This window comes from Gymnoscopelus braueri (assembly GCF_963280865.1).
Source record: "Gymnoscopelus braueri genome assembly, chromosome: 4".
In the NCBI taxonomy this organism is placed as follows: Eukaryota; Metazoa; Chordata; class Actinopteri; order Myctophiformes; family Myctophidae; genus Gymnoscopelus; species Gymnoscopelus braueri.
This window is the reverse complement of record NC_137605.1, coordinates 33,633,069-33,650,568: the sequence shown is the minus strand read 5'-3', so window position 1 is coordinate 33,650,568 and position 17,500 is coordinate 33,633,069. Positions and strand designations below refer to the sequence as shown.

Genomic DNA, 17,500 nt, shown 5'->3' with positions numbered 1-17,500 from the left:
TCCCATGAGTCCCTCCCTAAAAATGCAGTGGAGTCAAAAGCACAGAGTAAAAGCTTTCAAAAGCTTGCAAAGAAAAATGTATAAATTGCACCCAGTACTACATATACTTATAGTTACTGTCCACCACTGCATTTGGGTTTCCAGCCTATGACTTAATTAGCACAAGTCTATGTGCTTTAACCAATGGAGCCAACAGGGCGTCTTCCTCCCAACCTGTTTTAAAAAGCAGCCAGGCAGACCCCCGGCCGGATGCAAGAGATGGAGTGGAGCCTCAGCTCCCTGGTGACTTCCTCTCCTGCTGACAAAACTTCCTGGATTAGCTTGGGACGGATAGCACCTGAGTCCTAGGTGTAATGCACGCGCACAGCCGAACAGTGAGAACACTGGGCACCATTTAAAATATATATTTATTAATTTTATATTTACATTTATTTGACAAATGAGGGGGCAAATACATACATTTTCTATTTTATTACATTTAAAGGCCCAATATTTCTACAAATTCTATAAATTGCTATACAAAACCTGCACGTGCCGTTTATCCAGTCATTTGGGGGATAAACTAGAAGTTGAAGGGTGCATTTAGGTCTGATAATGATGTACCTGTGCATGTTAAAATCATGTATACTTTACATTATTCATTTCCGACCAAAGCATACATTTCTTCTTCTTCTTTTTTTTTTACTTCTTTTTTTTTACATTATCAATTTAATGTTGAGGTGCCCACAATGTATTAGGTGTCCTGTCCACTGGACCTGTATCCAGAGAGGAAAAAATTAAGAAAAACATAATTATATTCAAAATAGAATAATTCAGACATGGACTAACACAGTGGTTCTCAACCTTTTCACCCCCTTTTCACCCCCCCCAAATAATCATATTTCAACTGGGAACCCCCCACCCTGACAAGCACTTGGACTTGTAGGAGTTGAGGCAGTACATTTCGGTTCCACAGATAAATATTGTGAAAATAAATATTGTCACAATAATTAATATTATTTGACAATTTGGCCAATGTTTGACCAGTTTTTATAGCATAGTTTGTTGATTACTTTTGATGCTGTAATGGTCTTTTTTCTTTTCTTTCTTTCTTTCTGTTTTTTTGTTTTGTTTTTAAGGTCCTTAAATTGTCTTTACTGTCATCATCCTCAGGGACCCCCCCCCCAAAAAAAAAAATCATGTGGCCGACCCACAGGTTGAGAACCACGACTGGACTAACACACGCTTTGGGTTCACGTGTCTGACACATGTGTGAACCCAAACATTAGTCTTAGTGTTGGTGTGGGTGCATGATGTGGGTGTAGAGACTTTCACTGTCAGCTTCATTCCACCCTCTCTGTCTGCAGCTCTGCCCTGGGAGGCCCCCTGGAAGTGGACTCACACACACACACACGCACGCACGCATGCACGAATGCACGCACACACACACACACACACACACACACACACACACACACACACACACACACACACACACACACACACACACACACACACACACACACACACACACACACACACACACACGCGCACACACACACACACACACACACACACACACACACACACACATGTAAAGTAACTAAGTATACATTTACTCAAGTAGGCTACTGTACTTAAGTACAATTATGAGTTGTTTTACTTCAGTGGAGCATTTCCAATTTTCATTACTTTTACTTCGACTCCACTAGATTGAGGCAAATATTATACTTTTACTCCACTAAAATTATTTGAAAAATGTAGTTACTATAATTACTTTGTAGATTTTGATTATTACCAAACATACATATCCACTTCAGCATATACATTTTGGCCATTTGAAATTAGCCAATCTATAAGCTCACAATGCCTCGATTCTAGATCTGCTATTTTCAAAATATATTTTTTTTAATAGATTTTAGTTGTGAAATGGGACAATCTACATGATTCTTCTACTCAAGTACATTTTTAATTCCGGACTTTTACTTGTACCAGAGTATTTATACATTGCAGTATTGATACTTTTACTTGAGTAAACAATGTGAATACTTTTTCCACCACTGCACACACAACAACAAGGGCAAGTGATGGAGTTAAACATATGTTTTGTGGACCAGATTGATATGATCTAGAACTATCGATCTAACCAGTCAAATTAATATAGTGATGTCTTTTTGGGCCTGTACTTTAAACATGCTTTCTGTAACTACTATACTTTCCCTACCAAGGCCATGTAGCTGGCTCCATAGCTATCTGGGGCCGGCTCCATAGGTTTCCAATCAGTAAAAACATGTCTTGGTCAACGCTTTGTGATCTAATGTCCTAATGACCTGTATCTCTGTACACGACCTATATCTCTGTATGACCTGACATTGTCACTAATTTACTCTGTCAGCTGTCACCCTGTCACAGATAAACCTGCCACATGTCCTATGATATCGAAGGGATAACTTGTTTATGAAACCATAAGATGTACACAAGGATACTATAAGATGAACAACAACTTATTATGATGACACCCTGATGCCTGACAGCTCATCCAATATGATCTGACGTCTGAGGGTCTTAACCAATCGTTAGGATCCACCTCATATCTGATGTCCGGACTCCAACTTGTGTATAAATACTATTGCCTGTCTTTGTAATGGCAGAGAGATACTTTTGCTGTACGGTGCCTCGTGGATTGATTCTTTCTCTTAATACAATGTCAACCTTTTAATTTGAGAACCGGCCTGTGTCTGTCTTTGATTTCGTCTCATCCTTTTTACACTGGGTTTTCAGCTGTTTAACTACAAATAGTTATAAATAACATAGAGCAGGATTTACGACCCTTTATCAACTCTATTAAAAGTCCCCTATTGATGTTTATTATCCTTTATAGCGGCCCTCGCTTTGCTGAGGATCTGTTGAAGACTGAGTGTGTGGGGGGTTGGCCTAAATGTCAAAGGTAAAAGCTACTTCCAAAAGAGAGACGTAGACACGCAATATACCCACACATTGCTTCATGTGGGACCAGGCCACCAGTGGCGTCATTTGGGGTTGCAGGGGATGGCAATTGCCACCCCCTAGCTTTCACATTTAACCTCAAAATTTCCGCCACCTCTAAAGCAGGTTAATCTGATTTTAGATTGACACTTATAGACACTTGTTTTCTTTCTGCAACCATATATTCATGAATCACTTAGCCTCCCTGTTCTGGGCATGTCATTATACTTTTTTTCTGTTATGTCCTATACCTTTTTTTTATAGCAAGAATAGCAGATCTACAAGCTCACAATGCATCACATCGCAGAGTGTTGTGAGCTTTTCATGCACACACAACCACACAACCACACGACAGTCGACACGACACGCACATGTCAAGGCAGTGAAGGCACACATAATCAATGTTATTTCTCCAACTGGATCGATGGTGTGTATTCGTGCTGTCAATAGTGCAAAGCATAACAGCTGAAAGATGAAAATCTAATTGACAGTTTGGCGAAAGGAAAATCAAATCAAATCCCTCATCTCCTTGCCGAGAATATTCAATAGCCCACATCAACTTTAATGAAGAGTTCTGTGTAATTTTAGCAAAACTTAGCTGACTGTGGTGGCCCCGTGCTGTGATGGGATGGGAACGAATCATGGGGAACGGACATGTTCTGACCGTGGGTTTGTGTCGGAAACAATTCCTGTGCGCACTAGGAAGAGATAAGTTGTTTACAAACAAGAGAGAAAGAGAGAGAGACCATGAGACAGAGAGAGAGAGGCTAGAGAGATAAGTGTCAATGTGTCGTACTGTTACACCATAAATATATACCGAAACCTAATCGAAAATCGAAACAGAAATGACAACGTCTTGACAGGTTTGATCTTGGCAATTTTCGGTGAATAATCGTCTTCAAAATTTGTATCGGTGAGTAATTGCATGTTTACTACGCCATATTGCCTTGTTAATAGTAACTACTATCGTTACTATTGTTGTAATAACTTGTCTTGACCACTATAGTATACTGTGCTCTACCAAAGATATTCCAATATACTACACTGACTACACTACACTACTTTGCATATAGGCCCAGGGTGTATAAAGCTACGCTATATGCCATAGAATCTTAGCCTTGGACCAAGACTATCATAGATTATATAGATATGCAGATGTAAAAAATCAATCAAATACATCTATGATAGTCTTGATCCAAGGCTGATAGTATCTGTGGTATATATAGCTTAGCTTTACACATCTATGGCAGTTGTATTAAAGCTTGCAATGGGAGAAATCACAGAAGAGAAATCACACCCAACTGAACCAACTCTAAATGATTAGCCTTGGATCAAGGCTTATCACAGATGTATTTGATCGAGTCTGACTTTTGTTTTCGTATCTGAGCAAAAGTCAGACTCGATCAAATACATCTATGATAGTCTTGATCCAAGTCTACAAAATGATTTCTCTATCCATACGAATCGATTATAAAAATGGAAGCACATTTTAAAATGTGCATGTTAAGTGTTGCAGACTACAGTGATATTTGATGTGTTTGTGAACACCCAGTTTTACTTACCGGTTAAACAAGAAGGGTAACATCCAAATTACCTAGAAATATGACACCTAAACTCATGGTCATAGACTGTCCAAATGCTGCTGAAGTTGAAATAGTGGTAGGCTATTTCCATCTGGCGATGCGTTTGCTTATCTATATGCACTGTTATTGGATATAGTTCTAACAGTTAAGAGTTGTTCCGATACTGATACCAGTATTGGAAAAGCTGCCGATACTGCCTAAAATGCTGGTATCGGTAGCGGTGAGTATGGCAGTCTGTGCCATTCCCATACCACATCACATGATGATATGTAATTTACAGTAATCAATTATTTTGTATTTTGAATGCTTCAGTTGATGTTGCACTACTGTTTTATATATTTAATTATTTTTATTTAGACCAGACAAAATGGTATCGGTACATCACTACTAACAATAATTTAATCTACTAAACACACCACTTCTGTAGCCTCGGTCCCAGCCTCACTCATCTGCGAAGAGAAGAGCCTGGTCACGACCTAAAGCAGCGAGTGTCTAGGAAGTCCTGTGTGGGTAGGATTTCCGTCGTACGCGGTTCCCCCGGAAACGATATTTTTTGACCAATCACAGCACTCGTTTCATTCACGGATAATGTTGACAGATTTGTAAAGCATCAACGTCATTTCCTTGGGCGGTACTTCCGTCAAATTCAACCGTTTCCGGATGTCACTTCCTAGACAACCAACATCCCAGGTCTTGCCCAGCGTGCCACTTCTGTGGATGAGCCTTTTTCCTCACGTGTGTGGTGTGTGTGTCTCCCATTTGAGCTCCTCCTCCATGTGTACTCCGAGGAACTTGAACTCGCTCGCTGACCCTTCCCCTGTCTATACAATGATCTTTGACTAAAATGATGACACACTTCTGACTTTCACAGTGCATAGGGGTGACAATGGAGACAGACCAGTGAGACGGGGAATTGTGTGACCTAGACCCAGGTATTGCCTGTTGGCAGTCAGTTGGTCTCATGGCCAACAAGTTGACACTGAGGCGCCTTGAGGCACCAATCCACAAGTTCATTAAAGTGGCACTACCCACAGACCTGGAAAGACTGCAGAAACATCACAGTAACATATTGAAGGTAATGGCCAGAAATCTGACAGAACAATGAAAACCCATCTAACACACACTGTGTTCTCTGTCTGTCTGTCTGTCTGTCTGTCTGTCTGTCTGTCTGTCTGTCTGTCTGTCTGTCTGTCTGTCTGTCTGTCTGTCTGTCTGTCTGTCTGTCTGTCTGTCTGTCTGTCTGTCTGTCTGTCTGTCTGTCTGTCTGTCTCTCTCAAACACACATTTAACATCTTTATTTGCGTACACATTTAACACAAATTCTTGAACACAAACAATAGTAGATGCACAAACTTGGTAAAACTCAATAAGAAGTGTTTCAGGATACAGATCACAGGTACAGGAAGCATCGCCTCCTCCATATATGGCGACTACCAGTTATCACAGACACTGAACAGCCTTAGCTCTTGGCTTGGGCATTCCTGCAATCTGCAGGCCTCTCACAACTGATTTATGGACATTACAGAGGCTTCCAAATATGAACACAAGCAGTTTACATTTGTAACCAAGCTCTATAATACCATCCTTAAGACGTTGGTAAGGAATGCCTCTTCCAGGCTGTGGTCAAATGTACATGCCACTTCCAAAATGGTCACTTCTCTACTGTCCTCAACAGTCAACAACAACGACAACATCTGGTGTATTAGCTGTGACATCTGAAAAGGCATCATTTTCATTATTGCACATGAACATGGTAGTTGAAACACAAGAGTGCTTATACATTTGGGCAGATGATGAAACATAGAACTTGTGTCCTTAACTAATAGGTCAACAATTATGTCGTGCCTAGCAATGTACATTCCCTTATATACATGGCAGCCATCCAGAATATGTGACAGAGTTTCAGTAACCGGAGTGTGGTCATGGTGCAGACAATGAGGAGGAAACGTATTAGGTTACCACAGAGAAAGATTGAGTCTGGTGGAAGGACCTGTAATCTGGCACACACACACACACACACACACACACACACACACACACACACACACACACACACACACACACACACACACACACACACACACACACACACACACACACACACACACACACACACACACACACACACACACACACACACACACACACACACACACACACACACACACACAGAATCACATTCAGATCTATGACTGATCATGTCTTCATCATTCTTGCAGTTCCAGACGAGCCAACAATGGGATCGTCTTCATCAAGAGCACATCAATGCCACCAGAACTGTGCAGGTATATCATTGTGTGTGTGTGTGTGTGTGTGTGTGTGTGTGTGTGTGTGTGTGTGTGTGTGTGTGTGTGTGTGTGTGTGTGTGTGTGTGTGTGTGTGTGTGTGTGTGTGTGTGTGTGTGTGTGTGTGTGTGTGTGTGTGTGTGTGTGTGTGTGTGTGTGTGTGTTCACACATGACCATCACAAACAGGATTATTTTTATTGACAGTTACATAATGTTGTATGTGTATGTAAGTGGCCTCAATTACCAATCTGATTGTTATTTTTTTGATAATTATTATTATTATATAATATATTATTATAGGTATTATTTGATAGAGATAGTAGACTGACTAACTACTTCTCCAAAGTGAGTGACACACACAGCCACAATACTAGAGACAATGATCTGGTACTTCGGTACTACCTAAATATAGAACAAACATGGGAAAATTCTCCTTCTACTACTCTGCCACCAAAATGTGGAATGCCCTGACACCGTCCATTAAAACATGTGAATCACTGGTTTCTTTCTAAATTGGCCTATCTATCAGGAGACCGCACGGGGAGGTAAATGCAAATTCCCATAGAAAGGAGGTGTCATTCACTGCTGCCGTTTTTCTCCTTTGTACATATAATGGTTTGTTTTAGTCGATGACATGTATTATTGTGTAAATGTTTTAGGCTATGTTGATGCATTGAATACACGACCCCAGGACCCTTTTGTGTTATCCTATTAGCCTTTTAGCCTTAATGTCTGACTCTACCACGTTTACATTTCTGACTAATAAAGTATTCAATCAAAAAAAAGAAAACATGCAGGAAAGGGCTTAGGGTCGCATTGGAACCTGGGTTTGCTGTTCAAGGACTGAGCCTTAATGATATGCACTCTAGCAGGTAAGACACTGGTAGAGGTCCTGGGTTTGAACCCGGGTGCCTGTGTGGTTTTATGTGCTGACGTGAGTTTTCCTCCCAGGTGCACCGGTTTCCTCCCACACCAAAAGACATGCATGTTAGGGACACACTCCTTCCATTGCCCTTCTGGGTCTTTTCTGCAGGTGCCAGAGAATGGTGTTGACATGCCTTCCATGTTAATACGAATCTTTTCTTAACCCATTAAGACCTGGAACTGTGTCATTTTTAGATTTGAGCTAAAAAGCATTATTTTACACTTTGGGCTATTCAAAAATAGCAGATCTACAAGCTCATAGCGCGGCACCGAGTGCCGCGCTACGAGCTTGTAGATCTGCTATTTTTGAAAAATCTTGAAAATGTGTCAAAATCTTTGAATATATATTTTTTAAAGCGAACATTTTTAACTCAAATCTTTGCTTCTGGGGGTCCCTGGAACAACATATTTTGATGGGGGTCCGCGACCAAATACATATCATTTTGGGGGTCCTGGACATGAAAAAGATTGAGCACCACTGATATAGAAACATACGTTTTTCAGAAAACTGTTGAGATTTAGGAGACGTGTAGAATCGGCCTCAGGTCTCAATGGGTTAAAATAAGCGGTTAAAGCTGCACTATGCAACTTTCCTCTTCTACCCCAGATTTGAACCCGTTTTCCTGCGCAAGTGCTGACATTTTTACCATTGAGCTAATAGAGCCTTCCTGCTTGCTCAGGGGATACATTGAATCCTGACCCATCAGGTCAAAATTCGTGTGACCTTTGACACCATCTAAATGTCTCCAATAGAAGAGCAGGGAGACAAAATACAACCAACCCAAAAGTTGTATTGTAGTCTATCATGATTGGATAAAATTACATTGTATTTAAAAAAAAAGTTACATAGTGAGGCTTTAAATAAAAGTAAAACAAAAAAACAATCCTTTAAAAAAAAAAATTGGGGGGGGGGTTATATTAGCGAAGCAATTTCAGGGTAAATCCACATCCTGCGATTTTCTTTGAACCTTGTGGGTGTGCGTGTGCGTGTGTGTGCACGTGTGTGCGTGCGTATGTGTGTATTTTCACGTGATGGGTGTGAAGTGTCTCAGGGGATACTCCACCCTGGAAACCAGTATGTCTCTGAAGGTGAAAGAACCCCAAACACACACACACACACACACACACACACACACACACACACACACACACACACACACACACACACACACACACACACACACACACACACACACCTGTCCTCTCACCATTACCCCTTACACCCCAGGGACAGGCGGAGTGCTTTCCCATGTCTGGTCATGGTGTTAATCTAGCATAGGGGGTTAGTCTGGCGTGTGTGTGTGTGTGTATGTGCGCGTGCGTGCATGTGTTTTCACAGGAAGTGGGCTCCTTTGCTCTGACGAATATTTCAGTTCCCTTATCTATTTTCAACCTTTAAATTTCATTCACCCCGGGCCCTCTCTGCTTTCTGTGGAACACAATCACCTTTCACATTACCGGTACATTACACTAGTTTATCGGTCGCATGATTGTATGTAAGTAATGCTACGGTGGTTTGTAAAGAAGGCAGACGTTCTACCAGGGTTTGGCTGATGCTGGTTGTTGTTTGTATTGAAAATAGCCGATCTACAAGCTCACAAACCGTTGCAATGTGATGTGTTGTGAGCTTGTAGATAGGAGCTTGTAGATAGAGTGGGGACCCCCCCCCACATGATTTTGGGGGGTCCCCAGATGACCGTGAAGTGACAAAGACAAAGACCATTACTGCATAAAAATGTATCAACAAACTATACTATAAAAACTGGTCAAACATTAGCCAAATAATATAAGAAAGCGAACAATTTTTTGAAACAATCAAACTATTTTAAAATAGCCGATCTACAAGCTCACAGCGCCTTGCGTTGTGAGCTTGTAGATCGGTTATTTTCACAATATTTATCTGTGGAACTGAGTGCATATCAGGGTGGGGAGTTCAAATATGATTATTTTGGGGGTGTCACGGCCTGAAAAGGTGGAGAACCACTCTCCTACCAGACACGCAGACAGACAGCTTCTGATAGATGATGTGTACCGCTGTTAGTCCTGATAATCCCTGGAGAGCGATGGATACAGCCTCTGTAGCCCCACCTTTAGCACAGCAGCTAAATGTCTGCAATTCACTGTAATGTGGTTCATTTGGTTTCGTTTTATCCCCTATATTTTTGGAGTAATCTGTGTTAATGGTTCATTTGCATCAACCTCTTTTGTGTTAATCTACTAACTAGTGTGTATGTGTGTGTGTGTGTCTGTGTCTGTGTGAGCATGTGTGCGTGCTTGTTAGTTAGGAAGAGACAGACCCAGAGAGAGGGAAAAATGCAACTGCTGATGAACATGTGTGTATGTTTATTCATGTTGTGTAATTAGCCAGGTTTGTGGGCTGTGTTACTGGTGGTGCATTGACCTCCTGAGCCTCAGCCTGCAGGCTGGTGGCAGGGATGTAATCCTCCTGTCACCCCCAGGGCACGGTGGGATGAGGACCACCCAGCACAGTGTCCCAGACTAGTGTGTGTTACTGTTCTGGTGGTTGATATCAGTGAATGACTTGAACTAGGACCGCAACAGTTAATCGAACTAATCGATTTAATGGATTGTAAAATATCGATAATCGTCAACTTCATAAAATAAAAGATTAATAATCGGTCCTTGTTTTGGTAATCTGTCATTAAAGGCCAAAAGTTTTTAAAATGTTCAAAAGAATTAAAAAAATAAAGAAAAACCGCCAAGCTCATTTTTCAACTACATTGTTGTGCGACGAATTGTAAAATGACGCTTTAGTAGTTAATCGATTTGTTTATATATATTCAAAATAATTCTATTACAAAAAAAACGTGCTTCTCGATTATTCAATGCATCGTAAAGGTATTCAATAGAATAATCGCTAAAAGGAGAATCGCTATTTCTCTAACTAGAACCTGCTCTCTCTGTCCCTGCAGCAGCTGCGGGCCAACATGAAGGAGATGGAGAAGCTGTGTGCGCGCGTCCGTGCCCAAGACGCTCCGGACCTGCAGAAACTCGTTGAGCCAATCAGAGATCGGGCCTCAGCCGCCGTGCAAGACTTTCTGCTTTTGCACCCCAGCAGGTCGGTCCCTCAGCCGGGCCTGCCGCCGCCCTCCTCTCAGTCCTCCGGCTGTCTGTCAAGCAGCTGCCACGGTGACACGGGTGTGGGCGGGGAGCCGGCTTCTGTCTGTCAAATGCAGCTCCGCCTCCCAGAGATCCCTCCTGAACAGAGCGCTGCGGAGTCCTGGGACAGCCTGGAGGAGGTGGGTTTGTCTGGACGTTACTGTTTATTCTAAAAGTGTGGTTCCCGGTGGGCCGTGAAGCTATTGCAAGTGGGCCCCCACATAATTGGTAAAACACTTAATATAAAAATTATATAATATTTGTTTACAAACATGACATGGTATGGTTGGTTCCACTGATCCAAGCCGGAATACAATCGATTGATTGATCATTAAAATAAACGTGCCCTGAAAATGCACGCGACTCACCCATGTCCGCTGCAGTGGGTGGGCCGCCAACGCTATTGAGATGTTCAAAGTGGGCCCTGATCCAGAAAAGGTTGAGAACCGCTGTTCTGGCCCTGTGTCCTCTCATATGTTTTTGTGCACACATATTGGTAACGTGCAGTATTTAGTGACCTTTGTAATAGTTCCCTGGTTCTGTTTTGGTTTCACTGTATTGATGGGACTTTATATCCAAAACACTATTTATTTAGGAGAATTAAATTGGTTAAATAAGATTATCGTTCAATAATTCGAATGAGGACCTGTGCTGTAAAATTGTTGAACAAATGTTGTCAACCATTGACTTAAATGACCTGCTATCCTTTAAATGGCACAGTAATGTGTTTGTGCTTATCAGTCTATGTGGATTTGACTTTTAGATGATGGATGTCTCATTTTGGAATGACGCCTTTCAGTTTTCATGACACAGTTTCATTATGTGTGCTATGAAAGTGAAGGAACGCACATCCAACCAGGCTCACGTGTTGAACTGATAATAGCTAATGAAAAAAGAAAATAAAGTTAGCACATTGCTTGGAACGTTGTAAGTTAAGAAGAAACTAGTAGAATGAAGTTTCCCAGTGTGCAAACTATATTTTCTCTTTTCATTTGTGCATTCAAAATCTAACTTTACACTTGGAACTAAATTGAACTTATTACAACTTATAACTTACAACCACCTGTGTCATAGGACCTGAAGGAGCTGAGTGGTCTGGTGACAGAGTTCTCCTTGCTGGTCCATGTGAGTATGTTACTGTGTGGTTACATCTCAGAGCTCCATGCATTACTAAATGGAACGACATCAGATCACCTCTATGCATGGGCAAGTGCATGTCAATGGTGACTTTTCTATTATGTCTATAAGGCCCTGGCACATTGCAAGCGTCACACGTGTGTGCCATCAAACGCACCCATTGTTTGTAAACGGCTGTAGCCACAATGGGGGCATCAGGTGGACACGTCAAAACCTGTTGACGCGTCTTTCAGAGCCCGGTTCTATTTGTAGCATCAAACACCAAAGCACCCAAAAACCTGTTGGGTTGACTGCCCAACAGGTTCAAGTTTAAGAGCGCTTTGCCGGTGGTCAAAGTGCAGTCTGTTAGTGTTAGTTCAGTAACAGGGGTCTCCCCTTCTCTCCAGCTGTTAAGTAAACAGAAAATACATTCACAGGTGGGTCACCAATTTCATCAAGTCAGGAGAGAATACCCATTTATCAGCTTCAGTCTGCTCATTTCTTTGTTTCATTACTTCACTTGTTTATCTAGGGTATTTAGGGTATCCTGTATGAGTTTTCCGTCCTGATTGGATGAAATTGGAACCCAGAACTGAACATTTATTTTCTGTTTACTAAAGACCTGGAGAGATGAGGAGACCCCTGTTAATGAACAAAACACTCTTTGGCAATGATTACTAGGGGAATATAGAGCTTTTTAACTCTACCGAGTCCTGACTGTCCATTACAGAGACAGGTAAGCATGCCATGGCATGCAGTAGAGTATAAACTGAAGCCTAGTGATGTGATCCAGCAGCAAATAACATAAATGCCACCAACAACATGCTCACAAATATAATAGCCACTGTCCATGTCAAAGAAGTGTAAGCATGCCGTAAAGCACTGTTTCCCAAACAGTGGGTCGAGACCCATGTTTGGGTCACAGACCAATATTTATGGGTCGCGAGTAAATTTCAAATTGTTTTCGTATTATTTCAAATGATTGAACAAAAAAATCACAACTTTTCATAATTTAAAAACAATTCCAACATTTTTTAAAAGTATTTCATAAATAAAAATGTATTTCTTTTAAGAAGTAGTGAAAATAGCAGACGACAAGCTCGCAACGCGGTGTGAAGCGACGTGTTTTGAGCTTGTAGATCTGCTATTTTGACTAGTTTGGGTCCTGGGCAAACATCTAATTTCTCTTTTGGCTCTTGAGCTAAAAGGTTTGAGAACCACTGCTGTAAAGGATACAACCAAGTTACATGATCCAGTAGAAAATACGTAATTAAAGATTTATGGTCTACCTTTCTGTGGTGTGAACTGTCAAACGTTATATCCCCCCAAAATAAATAAACATTGAACTGTGTAGGCATACTTGTATTATAACGAGCCTCATACTATACAGTATATGAGCCGCCTCATTTACTGTTTATTTTGCGTTGGGAGTGCCATGTGTCGCATCCACCAACACATTATCACTCCCAACTAGTCAGGCTTCAGAGACGAGATGAGAGTGACCCTACTAACGGGGACTCATTGAACTCTTCTCCTGAACGTTGTCGGTGAAAGGAGAGAGGTTCAATTCACTGGTGCAAGAGTTATTAACGTAACTCCAGGCCAAATGAATGACTGAGGTATGTAACATACAATACAACAGTCTCAGTGTGCGTTTGGCAGCCAAATATATAGAGACTATTTGACGCTTCCTCTGTGAACAAGTGGCCTAACCTGACCCGCGTCAGTGACGCTCACGTCAATGATGCTTTCAGTGTGTCAGGGCCTTAATGGTTCCAGGAAGATCTATCTGTGTGTGTGTGTGTGTGTGTGTGTGTGTGTGTGTGTGTGTGTGTGTGTGTGTGTGTGTGTGTGTGTGTGTGTGTGTGTGTGTGTGTGTGTGTGTGTGTGTGTGTGTGTGTGTGTGTGTGTGTGTGTGTGTGTGTGTGTGTGTGTGACTGCTGGTGGGGCCCCAATGCATGCTTTCAAATAACGCCGCAAAAGGGGCAGAGGCCACGCCCCATTGGCTCGTAGTCCCGGAGTGACAGAATGTTTGACAGGGATGTTGTTTGCTATGAGAACATACACACCAGCGTAGTTATATCAAGGCGATGACGTGACGTAATTATTATATTTGTATTTATATCATATAAAGTGCAGGTCGGCTGCCACTCTTAGTTCTTTTTGATTGCCTTTTAAAACACCCATCTGTTTGCGGCTGCCTTTCACACAGTTATTATTTCCCCCCTTTCTCTTCTGGTCGATTTTCCAATGAATGGATGAGGCATCGCCAAATTTTAGTCTGAACTAATTGCGCAGTTTTTAGTCTTGTTTATTTGCAGATGCTAAATTGTTGGATAATAATAAGTAGGCCTATATGAATCTTTTAAATTCAATGTGAAAAGATGGTTGCTTGAAAACCAAAGCTGCAACCATTTGTGATCATATTTTAGGTTTTTTTAGGCTATGTGATGTAATGTAATTGTATTTCACCGTTTGTCTGTTTTCTGATGTTATTGTTTTTCTGTTTTTCTGTTTTGTGTGAGGACTGCGGATGAAAATTTGCATCTTTGCTAAATCCGGTGTATTTACGTTCATGTGACGTTCATTAATATGCTCTGTCCTGTCTAAATAAACAAATAAAGTAAGTAAAGTAAACTTATATAATAATCATATAGTAGTCTATATAAATGTTAAAGGTGAGTCACTATAACGCCTCATTTTTCTAATTAATTAACATGCTAAGCTGCCTCATCATAGTCTTCTTGGGTCATCAGCTATTGTTGAGTTTGAGTTTTGGGTTTCATTTATTAGCACATAAAGAGTTAAAAACAGAAGAATTTAGTGTCTGCAAATAAACAAGACGAAAAAGGATTCCAGGGGCACGGCATCTGACCCTTTTGTGGCGTTATTTGAAAGCACACGCCCCCGAAGCCCTCAGATGAACTGATGAGAGGAGAGAGGGAGGATCAAGGGGGGATATGAGAGAGAGAGAGAGAGAGGAGGGAGAAGGGAGGAGCTGTCCATGTGGGGAGACACATGGAAGGAGGCATACGGTGAAGCAGGTGGAGAACAGACGGCTCAGATTATCACTCTATCCGCAGGGAGGAGGGCGAGAGCGAGACAGGTTGAAGATACAGAGTGAGACAAGAGAGGGCATGGAGATGTTATATTGTCTCTGGGGCCAGACGCATCCTTAACCCATCAAGACCGGTAACGCATCTGTGTCATTTCTATGGCTATTCAAAAGATAGCAGATATACAAGCTCATAGCGCGGCACTGAGTGCTTGTAGATCTGCAATTTTTTTTTAAATCGTGAACCTTTGTGAAAAACTTTGGGGGAAAAAATAATAATATATATATTATTATTATTATATATAAAATTAAAATAAACGATACATATCGTCACGAAAACGTATCGCGATATGGGCACACCCCTAGTTTTCTGAAAAATTTATGTTGCTATAATATCAGTGGCTCTCAAACCTTTTCATGTCAAGGGCCCCCAAAATTATATGTATTTGGCCGCGGACCCCCATCTCAAAATATCTTTAGATATTTTCCAGGGACCCCCAGAAGCAAAGATTTTATTTAAATATGTATATATATTCAAAGATTTTCACACATTTTCACGATTCTTTTCCCAAAAATAGCAGATCTACAAGCTCATAGCGCAGCACCCGGTGCTTGTATATGTGCTATTTTTGAATAGCCAAAGAAATCTAAAGTGACACAGATGCGTTCCCGGATTGAATGGGTTAAGGGATCAACACATCAACGTAAACACACTGTGTGTATCATGGGGAGACAGCACACCGCAGAAAGAAAGGAGGCACTTCTTCCTCCAACAAAGTCCTTATTGTTGACCCTCGCGAGTGTAGAAATTGACCTTTTCGGGTCAATTTTTACACTGCCGGGGGTTAAATTAACACTGAGGATTTAGGGGTGTGCCGATATATCGCGATACGTTTTCGTGACGATATGTATCGTTTTGGAGAAATAAATATATCGTTTTGAAAAAAAAAGAAAACATTTTTTTTTTAATAATAATAATAATCAGGCATGCAAACAGCCCCGAGGTGAAAAGGGTGACAACATGTTTTTTTTCGGGTCAGGTGTCACACTATTGCCCTATTTGGATTCAAAACGGCAATTTTAGCTGAAAAGTTACAAGTTTGCATGTCTGAATAATGCAAAAACAGAATTATTTGTTTGCATTTGCTTTTCTTCTCCCCCATATATTTTCATAATAAAAAAGTGCGTATCGTATCGTATCAAAATCGTATCGAAGTTGTGAGCCCAATATCGTATCGTATCGTTTCGTGAAATTAGTCGGCACACCCCTAGAGGATTGTTACTGTGTATTATAGAAAGAAGCACTGCGACGGTGCAACTCTGCGACGTTTTAGAAACTCTTTTGCGATGTGCAAGCAGAGGACAGCAGACAGGAGAAGCTGTAAAACAGTCATATCTACAGTACACAGGTTATCTGTGTGAATGATAGTTAGGAACCAAATGGACCCGTATGGGTCTGTACCTCTGAGAGTTAGTAGGATTTTTCAGTGTAGATTGGGGTACCAGAGTTTTTTTGGGGGGGCATTATATCACATTGGTGACCTAATCCATATTATTGCTGTTTCAACTTTTAGTTTTTTTGTAAATTACTTTACTAATTTACTACTTCAGAATCAGAATGTAGCTTTATTGTCACATCACAGGTACATAAATAACAGATCTACAACCTTGTGAGCTTCTAGATCTGCTATTTTTGCTGTTTTTGAAAAAAATTGAAAGTGAAAGTGGTTAAATCTGTCTGTGGTTTTCATAAACTAGAGTTTTTTTTTTAATTGTTTGCAAAAAGTACAGTGGTACAGTTATACAATAATGCTAAAAGCATAACACAAAAAGTCCTGGGGGCTTGTTTCGGGCCACGATGCAGCCCTCATATCAAGAGTTTGGGCCGCTATGCAGCCCTCACACTTACGTTGCGCTACCAATCCCACCGATATATCTGAGTCATAGTGACAGTTTTGGACATACAAGGTTTCCACCCGACAGCGACAGCGATCGATCTGGGGGTTTGAGAGAATCACTGCTCGGCTGGATCTAACGGAGTGAATGGCAGCTGGGTTCATTGTGGGGCTGATGGAAGGACAGAGGAGGCGAGGATGTGACCGAAAAAGGGAGAGAGGAATGAAAGGAGAAAGAGAGAGCATGTCCCCGTTGCTGTCTGGTCACTGTGACTGTCCAGTGCACGCACACACGCACACGCACACACACACGCACACACACACACACACACACACACACACACACACACACACACACACACACACACACACACACACACACACACACACACACACACACACACACACACACACACACACACACACACACACACACAGACAGCTGCCACTCTGAATATTTCATGAGCCCCAGACAATAACTCTCAGCCCCCCGACCCCCCCACCCCAATATAATCCCCCTCGAATCTACCCAGAGCTCACACACACACACACACACA

The 17,500-nt window shown here is 41.5% G+C and overlaps 1 protein-coding gene across 1 annotated transcript in view; it reads left to right on the top strand.

The window, feature by feature from the left end:
• The first annotated feature begins 3,686 nt into the window (after nt 1-3,686).
• stx17 (syntaxin 17) overlaps nt 3,687-17,500 on the top strand; it is an 18,508-nt gene continuing 4,694 nt past the window's right edge. The window contains exons 1-5 of the mRNA XM_080427614.1: nt 3,687-3,877; nt 5,419-5,622; nt 6,767-6,832; nt 10,691-11,017; nt 11,952-12,002. Coding sequence (XP_080283740.1) covers nt 5,509-5,622; nt 6,767-6,832; nt 10,691-11,017; nt 11,952-12,002 — 558 coding nt within the window. The 5' untranslated portion in view covers nt 3,687-3,877; nt 5,419-5,508. The remainder of the gene's footprint in view (nt 3,878-5,418; nt 5,623-6,766; nt 6,833-10,690; nt 11,018-11,951; nt 12,003-17,500) is intronic.